Raw genomic sequence first — 12,625 nt, forward strand, 5'->3', positions numbered from 1 at the left:
TTTCAGATGCACTCTGCTTCACTCAAAGTGGCTGATCATCAACAACAGCAACAGTATGATACATAACTGGATTTAGCCTGATTTTATGTAACTTCGATTCTATATTGTTAAGGCAGAACAGCCGGAGTAAAGCTTGAACCACTGACCTTGTGGTTACAAGGAAAGCACTTCTCTGGCGGGTTCCCTCTCAATCACTACAATCACTACATGGTGGCAGCAATATGATCATCTCTCAGGCTTCAGGGCCTGAAATACAGGCAGTTAGATTTGGGTATGTCATTTTAGGCAAACATTGAAAAAAAAGGGTGCTATCCCTAGAAGTTTATAATGGCATAGGAATTAGCCTTTTGTGATTGACCTGTACTTGCAGGGTCTCTGGTTCAAACCCTGTCTCAGCTGTCTCCCCCCTCAATGGCTACAATATTGTTTTATAGCCTCTGTACCAGTGGGTCTGATCTGTGCCTGTTTCAGAGATCTGACTGCATAGCTATTAATAAACATGAGCAGGGCCTGCTCCAAACGTAAGCGACATAAGCGATCGCTTAGGGCCCCCAGCCACTTATAAAAAAAGAGTCTGGGTCGAGTTAGAATAGGTGCAAGTCCAACATATGTTGTGCATCAGCAGTTTTTTTTTCTTATTATGTCAGTCATTGACAGTCACTCAATTAGCTCACGTCACCTAACATTTTTTTTTAGATTGGTGAGTTAGTCTAGCCAGCTATCTAAACTTGTAGTAATCATGGCTGAATACTGACCGAGCACACAGGGCAAGTGCCTACCCATTGATGTTGTTAGTCACTCTCACTCAGAAATCATTAACATGATATGTCATGGCAACATTTGTAGATTTTCAGGAAATTAGCTTTAAATCTGCAAAAAAAAATGTATCTGCACCTCATGGTAAAATGGGTAGAATTCCAGGAAAGGAGCTGTATAATGTACATTTATTTCTCTGCCTTCATCAGAGGGGGCCACTAAAAATGTTTTGCCTGCAGGGAGGGGGGGGGGCCCAACCAAATCTCGCTTAGGGCCCTCAAAAGGCTAGAGCCGACCCTCAATGAGATGGACACACCTACATTCCATATGTAAATTCTTCATGCCACATACCACTTGAGAATCAGATACCATTTTGATGTGGTTTTGAGTGACAACCCACCCAGTCTCTTAAATGATTTGGCATGTTTTGGTTGTGGAGAAAAGTGAGGAGCTATTTTGCTCTCCTCACACAAATCTCTCACACAAATCTTGTCATGAATGCTAAAATTATTACTAGCTTTCAAAATCGTTTGTAGGCTACTCCCGCTGCTATGTTTGATAATGACTTTACTATATTACATATTTTTAAGTCTAGACTAGTGCAATTTGAAATTATGTGGAAAACGGGCTTTGAAAAAGTGTAGAGGTGTGTACACCAAGCACACGATAGGGAAACTGCACACTGACGTTGCATGAATAGCCACGTACTGTACCGAGAGCAGAGAACAGAGGCTATTATTTTTTACAACACCTTGTGCAGAGCGCGCAGTCACCAGTCTCGCTCTCTCTCTCTCTGCAAAGCTAACAACTTCAGGAGCCTTGCTATTGTTCCAGCATGTTACATATTCGCCATTCTGTGTCCAAGCATATCGGCCTGGCAACAGTTTAATTTGCTGAGCAGTTTTGGAAGATCGTTTTTTTTTCTCTCGGCTGATGTGACATTATCCATCTGTAATGATGTGGACCTCTCAGGACTTTATTGGATTCGTTGTATTGTCTAGTTTATGTATACAATTTGGATTCTGCTTTGAAGGTAAGCTGAGACATATCGCCCTTCAACACTTCCATAAATTCTAATCTCTCTGGGCTTCGTCTGGGTTAAAAACAATATACATCGCATTTGAATTCATGTTAAAAGTGCATATAACTTCAAGACGCAGATATTAAATAATGAATATATTACGATTGACGTAACAAATGCAACATACTTCTGGGCTGTAAAATAAATGCAGAAAAAGTACCTAGTTTTGATCCAATGTTGTCCAAATGAACAAAACGCAACTGTTGATTGCTTAAAATGACACCTGGATATAATTTTGTAGTTTATAATATTATTATAATTAGTAGAACGTAGATGTTGGACTATCAGGCACAGATTAATATCGTTGTAAGAATAACTTTGAAGAGACACAGAGCGCGACATGCATTTAAAGTAACGGATATGCAGAAACAGTGTTGGAATGGCGTAGAGCGGGCAGTAGTTATTTTTCAGCACCTGGACGGTTACCCTGTTGACATATCAGTGAGAGTTTGCATCTATCCTTCGTGGTTTCTCTCTACCTTTGGATGCCTTGGTATTTCCACTGCCTCCCTAGCCTCTATCCCTTGAAAATGATCAGAAAATGTTTTATTTTTTTTAAGCGCAGTGAGTGTTGCGGGGGGAAAACTGTAGGCTACATTGAACGACAGTTATTGTGATGCTTAGAGTGTTTTCATGGATTAAACCAGTGTAACATGTTTCACATTTAAATATATATTCAGATAGGCTATGCACTCTAGGCTATACTATGCTGGTCTTATTTGAATTACACTATGCACATTCATTTGAATTGTAGTTATTGGAGAGTGAATCTGGCAAATGTGTTAAGGTTAAATCACGTTTATCTCATATGTCCGTTCTTTGAGAAGGGGCTGATATATGTTATAAGGGATTATGTTATGATCAAGGTATGATACCCATCGCAGTGACAGTTCTAGACACATAGGACGCCCCTTCATTTAACATGATATATTTCACTAATTCGATTAACCTACACTTCCCTTACAAAATCGCATTTACATATGTGAAATAACTGTTTGCACGTGTTGAGCTTAAATTTCACGTGAAACCATACTTTCACATGTATTAAATTAAACCACATTTTTCACATTTGAGGGGAAAAAAACGTTTTCACCTCATGTGAATTACAGTTGCACATGTGACATTTGCAGTTCCACAGATGTTAAAAAGGTTCACATGAAAATCGGATATGCAGTTTCACATGTGAAAAACTTTCTCATGTGAAAATGTCACTTTCACATGTTCAATTGCAATTTCACATGTGAAAATCAATCACGAGAACACATTTCAAAGTAACATTTCCAGTTTCACATGTAAGGAAACATTCACGGGAAAATCTTAACTTTCACATGTGAAATTGTGGTGGTGAAATATAGTGTTATTCCTCTCACACGTTGTTGCATGTTGCAGTAGCAATGTTTGAACATATGGAATTGCAAATTCTGTAATGCCATTCTGTAAAAAGGTCACTTAGCCTACCTGAGTATAATAATTCAAGTGCATTGAAAAATACAATTTCTTACAGTATTTCTGAGCCATCCATCTCAGAGTTCTACTGCTGCAGGTGCATGCCTCATATGCTGGTCAGTGACCAGTGAAAAGAAGCCCAGTGAAAAGAAGCCCAGTGAAAAGAAGCCTATTGAAAAGAAGCCCAGTGAAAAGAAGCCCAGTGAAAAGAAGCCCAATGAAAAGAAGCCCCGTGAAAAGAAGCCCAATGAAAAGAAGCCCAGTGAAAAGAAGCCCAGTGAAAAGAAGCCCAGTGAAAAGAAGCCCAGTGAAAAGAAGCCCTGTGAAAAGAAGCCCAATGAAAAGAAGCCCAGTGAAAAGAAGCCCAGTGAAAAGAAGCCCAATGAAAAGAAGCCCCGTGAAAAGAAGCCCAATGAAAAGAAGCCCAATGAAAAGAAGCCCAGTGAAAAGAAGCCCAATGAAAAGAAGCCCCGTGAAAAGAAGCCCCGTGAAAAGAAGCCCAGTGAAAAGAAGCCCAGTGAAAAGAAGCCCAATGAAAAGAAGCCCCGTGAAAAGAAGCCCCGTGAAAAGAAGCCCCGTGAAAAGAAGCCCCGTGAAAAGAAGCCCCGTGAAAAGAAGCCCAGTGAAAAGAAGCCCAGTGAAAAGAAGCCCAATGAAAAGAAGCCCAGTGAAAAGAAGCCCAATGAAAAGAAGCCCAGTGAAAAGAAGCCCAATGAAAAGAAGCCCCGTGAAAAGAAGCCCAATGAAAAGAAGCCCAGTGAAAAGAAGCCCAGTGAAAAGAAGCCCAGTGAAAAGAAGCCCAGTGAAAAGAAGCCCTGTGAAAAGAAGCCCAATGAAAAGAAGCCCAGTGAAAAGAAGCCCAGTGAAAAGAAGCCCAATGAAAAGAAGCCCAGTGAAAAGAAGCCCAATGAAAAGAAGCCCCGTGAAAAGAAGCCCAATGAAAAGAAGCCCAGTGAAAAGAAGCCCAATGAAAAGAAGCCCAGTGAAAAGAAGCCCAATGAAAAGAAGCCCCGTGAAAAGAAGCCCCGTGAAAAGAAGCCCAGTGAAAAGAAGCCCAGTGAAAAGAAGCCCAATGAAAAGAAGCCCAGTGAAAAGAAGCCCAATGAAAAGAAGCCCCGTGAAAAGAAGCCCAATGAAAAGAAGCCCCGTGAAAAGAAGCCCAATGAAAAGAACAGAGAAGCTAGAGTTCCGTATCTCCTTATTCATCCTGTTTAACATGTTAGAGTTAGTGCTCTCAGAGTTAATCAGTTAACTCCAGTTAATACACTGAAAACATCCTAAATACATGATCAATACAGCTATACTGCTGCAACAATGCCATATCAGAACAAGTTGACTTTGAGGTTAAAGTGTGTTTGTCAATTTATCTGATTAGGCTAACTTTTACTTTGAACAAAATCAAGACGTCAATCACTCTCGTAATGCTTTTGTATAAAAACAATGTGTAAATTGCAGCTCAATTTAAGCAAATTAGGAAATTGCGATAAATCGTGATTAATCACAGGAGGAAATCCTGCCATGAATTGGACAGCATTTTTAAAATTGTTTGACAGCCCTGGTTGACATTAAAATGTGAAAATTCACATGTAAAAGTGTAGCGGACATGAGTTGCTCACGGTCATGTGATGATGTAGCCCTGCATGCAACGTCAAAGTTTGTGTTTGGTCTAATGGTCAAGACGTCAGATTTTCCAGTGGGAGACCTGGCTTCTAATCCTGCCAGTTACAAAAGCACGCATGTGAAACATAATATGAGAAATGTTGGGAAACCACGTGTCTTAGTCGTGAAAAAATCCATATGAAACTTCACCTGTCCAAAAACCACACGTGTCTGTTTTTCCCATGTGACTTTTCTCCCCACTTGATTTGTTCACATGTGAAACGTGTGTGAAACGTCACACCTACGAAAACCACGTGTCTAACTCTGTGAAAATATATATATTTCCTTTCCTTTTTGAAATCTTTCACGTGTTTCTTCACACAGGTTTTTCATGTGTTCTCTTGATCGGATTTTCTTTCATGTTTATTTGTTGTTGTTGTTGTTGTTGTAAGGGTTTATTTACTCAACTACCGTGTGTTGAAAGAAGTACCTTACACTATGACAGGTTTGTTATATGTAGGCTGTAGTTGTGGAGAGATGGACAGACAGCGATTATACTGATTGTTTTTCTCTATCTTTCAGGAAAGTTTACGGATATCCCCTCCAATCTAACGGTAAAAGAAGGTCAAAACATTGAAATGGCGTGCGCCTTCCAGAGTGGAACCACGTCAGTTTACTTAGAGATTCAATGGTGGTTTATAAGAGCACCAGAAGAACCCAGCAGCGAGGAGGAGGAGGATGATGAGGAAGAGGTATGCACTTCACTTGTTCTAAATAAAAGGGGGGAGAAGCAAAGGATTTTTTTTCCAGAGGGACTTTCTATAAAATACGACATGTCTTGGCCCTGCACATTGCAATCATGACTGCGTAGTGATGCAGTTTTAGTATAATCCCATTCCTCACAGAAACCTCAGTGAATTCTCGCATGATTGGATTATCATTACCAAGAGCATAGCCTTTTAAAATCCCTAGATTATCCTGTAAAACTTACTGTAATAAACGTTGATAACAGATTGCCACAACATGCAGTGGTAAAATAATACTGGTCTGTTTAATCTCAGCCTGTCTTTACCAAGTTGATTTAACCCAGGGCTAATTTAAGTGACTTGCATATGTAGTCTGAGGTGTGTAGTGCCATTCTGCCAGAGTTAAGAGAACTGATAGTCATTTATCATTGTAGGACCCTCAGAGGCCATACAGGAAAAAACTTTGCTGACACATTCTTGCAAATTGGCTCGTTAAAGCCTGAACAGTGTACCGAGACCCTCCTCGACTGGCATTTGTAATGTATTTCTACACTGGAGAGCTACTTTTGACAGATTTTCCTTGCAAATAATGATCAGTTACTTTGCGTTTGTGTATTATTTTGCTCCCTCTATTGAAATGGCTGGTACATTTTAGGGGAGTTTGTCAGTTTGTCATCACAGACATCAAACAAGGAAATGTTTCCTTTGTTAAATGCTCGTCTTCCTCGCAGTGAAACCACAATGCAGAGAGCGAGAGGCTGTTCTTGGATATCCACATGGCTTTAAAACAGTTATTACTTGTCCATTGTTGTCACCCATCATGCTGGCGTTGCCAAGGCTTTGATCCGTTTGATCTATCACTCTTAGATGTCGGCTGAAGGAGCTATTGATGCTCACCACGCCATTGCAGCTCATATGATCTAGTTCTTTTCATGGTATTTGTTTGAAATGACAAGCAGTGGTTTTTGTCCTGAGAGGAAAGGGTTTCGACAAAAAAACAAGCCAAGGAGTCGTGAGGAGGACTATAAAAAGATGCTACGGAAAAAAAGTAGAGCTGAGAAAAAGAGTGAAATAGGATTCAAAGTGAAACAGACATGCACAGGGTGCTGCAGGGGCCAGTCCATGACAACAACACAATAACTGAATCCTGCTTTAAAGGGCGAGCACGTCCACTATATCACAGTGGCATCACAGTGTTCGTTCTGTAGCTGTCTGTGAGATATAGTCCCAGTGACACTATCACGTGTCGTGGTTGACATTGTTGGAAGCTCTCTGCTTTGTTTGACTGGGCTAAAATGGTGGTCTATCCCTCTACTCATGCTGAAGAGAGGATTCATCTCTCCTCAAGGCTGGATCTGTCGCTATCTGTTTAATCCACACGGCCGCAGAATAAATCTTTACAATCCTCTTCGCTAGTAATTCTATTTGGTGTGGGATTAAGGGTTGATATAAGCAAAGGAAAATGTGATGTCTCTCTCAAGGGAACAGTTGTGTCTTCCTGGGTCATTGAAAAAGCCTAAACCCATTGATTGCAATTGTGTGCCACGGCCTCTGTCAACGAGATAAGTTGCTTTTCTGTTTTCCTCTCTGTTAAAGACAAAGTGTGAAAGTCACAGACATACAGAACGTGTCCTCAGTGAGACCTGTAAACTTGTCAGGCGTGGATCAAAGAATGAAAGCACTTATTTCCTGTTTCAGCAGGAAACATACAATCCATAGCTGTACTCCAGCCTCTTGCACCTGGAGTTACTATCTCCTTCACCGGCCATCGCTCCTACTGCCCCATAAGCCTTGTACCCTGTCTGGCCCTCTGTCCTACTGCCCCATAAGCCTTGTACCCTGTCTGGCCCTCTGTCCTACTGCCCCATAAGCCTTGTACCCTGTCTGGCCCTCTGTCCTACTGCCCCATAAGCCTTGTACCCTGTCTGGCCCTCTGCCCTACTGCCCCATAAGCCTTGTACCCTGTCTGGCCCTCTGTCCTACTGCCCCATAAGCCTTGTACCCTGTCTGGCCCTCTGTCCTACTGCCCCATAAGCCTTGTACCCTGTCTGGCCCTCTGCCCTACTGCCCCATAAGCCTTGTACCCTGTCTGGCCCTCTGTCCTACTGCCCCATAAGCCTTGTACCCTGTCTGGCCCTCTGTCCTACTGCCCCATAAGCCTTGTACCCTGTCTAGCCATCGCTCCTACTGCCCCATAAGCCTTGTACCCTGTCTAGCCATCGCTCCTACTGCCCCATAAGCCTTGTACCCTGTCTGGCCATCGCTCCTACTGCCCCATAAGCCTTGTATCCGGTCTGGCCCTCTGTCCTACTGCCCCATAAGCCTTGTACCCTGTCTGACCCTCTGTCCTACTGCCCCATAAGCCTTGTATCCTGTCTGGCCATCGCTCCTACTGCCCCATAAGCCTTGTACCCTGTCTGGCCATCGCCCCTACTGCCCCATAAGCCTTGTACCCTGTCTGACCCTCTGTCCTACTGCCCCATAAGCCTTGTATCCTGTCTGGCCATCGCTCCTACTGCCCCATAAGCCTTGTACCCTGTCTGGCCCTCTGTCCTACTGCCCCATAAGCCTTGTACCCTGTCTGACCCTCTGTCCTACTGCCCCATAAGCCTTGTATCCTGTCTGGCCATCGCTCCTACTGCCCCATAAGCCTTGTACCCTGTCTGACCCTCTGTCCTACTGCCCCATAAGCCTTGTACCCTGTCTGACCCTCTGCCCTACTGCCCCATAAGCCTTGTACCCTGTCTGGCCATCGCTCCTACTGCCCCATAAGCCTTGTACCCTGTCTGGCCCTCTGTCCTACTGCCCCATAAGCCTTGTACCCTGTCTGGCCCTCTGTCCTACTGCCCCATAAGCCTTGTACCCTGTCTGGCCCTCTGACCCTCTGCCCTACTGCCCCATAAGCCTTGTACCCTGTCTGGCCATCGCTCCTACTGCCCCATAAGCCTTGTACCCTGTCTGGCCCTCTGCCCTACTGCCCTACTGCCCCATAAGCCTTGTACCCTGTCTGGCCCTCTGTCCTACTGTCCTACTGCCCCATAAGCCTTGTACCCTGTCTGGCCCTCTGTCCTACTGCCCCATAAGCCTTGTATCCTGTCTGGCCCTCTGCCCTACTGCCCCATAAGCCTTGTACCCTGTCTGGCCCTCTGCCCTACTGCCCCATAAGCCTTGTATCCTGTCTGGCCCTCTGCCCTACTGCCCCATAAGCCTTGTACCCTGTCTGGCCCTCTGTCCTACTGCCCCATAAGCCTTGTACCCTGTCTGGCCCTCTGTCCTACTGCCCCATAAGCCTTGTACCCTGTCTAGCCATCGCTCCTACTGCCCCATAAGCCTTGTACCCTGTCTAGCCATCGCTCCTACTGCCCCATAAGCCTTGTACCCTGTCTGGCCATCGCTCCTACTGCCCCATAAGCCTTGTATCCGGTCTGGCCCTCTGTCCTACTGCCCCATAAGCCTTGTACCCTGTCTGACCCTCTGTCCTACTGCCCCATAAGCCTTGTATCCTGTCTGGCCATCGCTCCTACTGCCCCATAAGCCTTGTACCCTGTCTGGCCATCGCTCCTACTGCCCCATAAGCCTTGTACCCTGTCTGACCCTCTGTCCTACTGCCCCATAAGCCTTGTATCCTGTCTGGCCATCGCTCCTACTGCCCCATAAGCCTTGTACCCTGTCTGGCCCTCTGTCCTACTGCCCCATAAGCCTTGTACCCTGTCTGACCCTCTGTCCTACTGCCCCATAAGCCTTGTATCCTGTCTGGCCCTCTGTCCTACTGCCCCATAAGCCTTGTACCCTGTCTGGCCCTCTGCCCTACTGCCCCATAAGCCTTGTACCCTGTCTGGCCCTCTGTCCTACTGCCCCATAAGCCTTGTACCCTGTCTGGCCCTCTGTCCTCCTGCCCCATAAGCCTTGTACCCTGTCTGGCCCTCTGTCCTACTGCCCCATAAGCCTTGTACCCTGTCTGGCCCTCTGCCCTACTGCCCCATAAGCCTTGTACCCTGTCTGTTCCCCTGCCCTACTGCCCCAATAGCCTTGTACCCTGTCTGGCCCTCTGCCCTACTGCCCCATAAGCCTTGTACCCTGTCTGGCCCTCTGCCCTACTGCCCCATAAGCCTTGTACCCTGTCTGGCCCTCGCTCCTACTGCCCCATAAGCCTTGTACCCTGTCTGGCCCTCTGCCCTACTGCCCCATAAGCCTTGTACCCTGTCTGGCCCTCTGCCCTACTGCCCCATAAACCTTGTACCCTGTCTGGCCCTCTGCCCTACTGCCCCATAAGCCTTGTACCCTGTCTGGCCCTCTGCCCTACTGCCCCATAAGCCTTGTACCCTGTCTGGCCCTCGCTCCTACTGCCCCATAAGCCTTGTACCCTGTCTGGCCCTCTGCCCTACTGCCCCATAAGCCTTGTACCCTGTCTGGCCCTCTGCCCTACTGCCCCATAAACCTTGTACCCTGTCTAGCCCTCTGTCCTACTGCCCCATAAGCCTTGTATCCTGTCTGACCCTCTGACCCTCTGTCCTACTGCCCCATAAGCCTTGTACCCTGTCTGGCCCTCTGCCCTACTGCCCCATAAGCCTTGTACCCTGTCTGGCCCTCTGCCCTACTGCCCCATAAGCCTTGTACCCTGTCTGGCCCTCTGCCCTACTGCCCCATAAGCCTTGTACCCTGTCTGGCCCTCTGCCCTACTGCCCCATAAGCCTTGTACCCTGTCTGGCCCTCTGCCCTACTGCCCCATAAGCCTTGTACCCTGTCTGGCCCTCTGCCCTACTGCCCCATAAACCTTGTGCCCTGTCTGGCCCTCTGCCCTACTGCCCCATAAGCCTTGTACCCTGTCTAGCCCTCTGCCCTACTGCCCCATAAGCCTTGTACCCTGTCTGGCCCTCTGCCCTACTGCCCCATAAGCCTTGTACCCTGTCTGACCCTCTGCCCTACTGCCCCATAAGCCTTGTACCCTGTCTGACCCTCTGCCCTACTGCCCCATAAGCCTTGTACCCTGTCTGGCCCTCTGCCCTACTGCCCCATAAGCCTTGTACCCTGTCTGGTCCTCTGCCCTACTGCCCCATAAGCCTTGTACCCTGTCTAGCCCTCTGCCCTACTGCCCCATAAGCCTTGTACCCTGTCTGGCCCTCTGCCCTACTGCCCCATAAGCCTTGTACCCTGTCTGACCCTCTGCCCTACTGCCCCATAAGCCTTGTACCCTGTCTGACCCTCTGTCCTACTGCCCCATAAGCCTTGTACCCTGTCTAGCCCTCTGCCCTACTGCCCCATAAGCCTTGTACCCTGTCTGGCCCTCTGCCCTACTGCCCCATAAGCCTTGTACCCTGTCTGGCCCTCTGTCCTACTGCCCCATGAACCTTGTACCCTGTCTGGCCCTCTGCCCTACGAACCTTGTACCCTGTCTGGCCCTCTGCCCTACTGCCCCATGAACCTTGTACCCTGTCTAGCCCTCTGTCCTACTGCCCCATAAGCCTTGTACCCTGTCTGGCCCTCTGCCCTACTGCCCCATAAGCCTTGTACCCTGTCTGACCCTCTGCCCTACTGCCCCATAAGCCTTGTACCCTGTCTGACCCTCTGTCCTACTGCCCCATAAGCCTTGTACCCTGTCTAGCCCTCTGCCCTACTGCCCCATAAGCCTTGTACCCTGTCTGGCCCTCTGCCCTACTGCCCCATAAGCCTTGTACCCTGTCTGGCCCTCTGTCCTACTGCCCCATGAACCTTGTACCCTGTCTGGCCCTCTGCCCTACGAACCTTGTACCCTGTCTGGCCCTCTGCCCTACTGCCCCATGAACCTTGTACCCTGTCTAGCCCTCTGCCCTACTGCCCCATAAGCCTTGTATCCTGTCTGGCCCTCTGCCCTACTGCCCCATGAACCTTGTACCCTGTCTGGCCCTCTGCCCTACTGCCCCATGAACCTTGTACCCTGTCTGGCCCTCTGCCCTACTGCCCCATAAGCCTTGTACCCTGTCTGGCCCTCTGCCCTACTGCCCCATAAGCCTTGTACCCTGTCTGGCCCTCTGTCCTACTGCCCCATAAGCCTTGTACCCTGTCTGGCCCTCTGCCCTACTGCCCCATAAGCCTTGTACCCTGTCTGGCCCTCTGCCCTACTGCCCCATAAGCCTTGTACCCTGTCTGGCCCTCTGTCCTACTGCCCCATAAGCCTTGTACCCTGTCTGGCCCTCTGTCCTACTGCCCCATAAGCCTTGTACCCTGTCTGGCCCTCTGTCCTAAATACACAAATTATTTGGACACCTGCTTGTCGAACATCTCATTCCAAAATCATGGGCATTAATATGGAGTTGGTCCCCCCTTTGGTGTTTTATTAGCCTCCACACTGCTGTGGAAACGTGCTACCATTCAGCCAGAAGAGCATTAGTGAGGAGAGATTATCATTGTATGCTGAAGCGTTACAATTTCCTTTCACTGGAAATAAGGGGCCCGAACCATGAAAAAGTGCCTGAGACCATTATTCCTTCTCCGCCAAACTTGATGCATCCGGGCAAGTAGCGTTCTCCAAACCCAGATTTGTCCGTCGGACTGCCAGATGGTGAAGCGCGATTCATCACTCCAAAGAACGCATTTTCACTGCTCCAGAGTCCAATGGCGGCGAGTTTTACTGCTTGGCATTGCGCATGCTGATCTTTGGCTTGTGTGCTGCTGTTTGGCCATGGAAACCCATTTCATGAAGCTCCCGACGAACAGTTCTTGTGTGGACGTTGCTTCCAGAGGCAGTTTGGAACTCGGTAGTGTGTTGCAACCGAGGACCGATGATTTTTATGAGAAATTCGCTTCAACACTCCATTTCTGTGATCTTGTGTGGCCTACCACTTAGCGGCTGAGCCGTTGTTGCTCCTAGACATTTCCATTTCACAATAACAGCACTTACAGTTGACTGGGACAGCATTAGCAGGGCAGACATTTTACGAACTGAATTGTTGGAAAGGTGGCATCCTATGATGGTGCCACAATGAATGTCACTGAGCATTTCATTAAGGTAATTCTACTG

General features: G+C 47.4%; 1 protein-coding gene across 1 annotated transcript in view; it reads left to right on the forward strand.

Moving 5' to 3' along the window:
• The first annotated feature begins 1,143 nt into the window (after positions 1-1,143).
• Positions 1,144-12,625, forward strand: part of LOC129823001 (V-set and transmembrane domain-containing protein 2A-like) — a 36,365-nt gene continuing 24,883 nt past the window's right edge. The window contains exons 1-2 of the mRNA XM_055881652.1: positions 1,144-1,789; positions 5,465-5,634. Coding sequence (XP_055737627.1) covers positions 1,711-1,789; positions 5,465-5,634 — 249 coding nt within the window. The 5' untranslated portion in view covers positions 1,144-1,710. The remainder of the gene's footprint in view (positions 1,790-5,464; positions 5,635-12,625) is intronic.

This window comes from Salvelinus fontinalis, chromosome 25 (genome assembly GCF_029448725.1).
Source record: "Salvelinus fontinalis isolate EN_2023a chromosome 25, ASM2944872v1, whole genome shotgun sequence".
Taxonomy (NCBI): Eukaryota; Metazoa; Chordata; class Actinopteri; order Salmoniformes; family Salmonidae; genus Salvelinus; species Salvelinus fontinalis.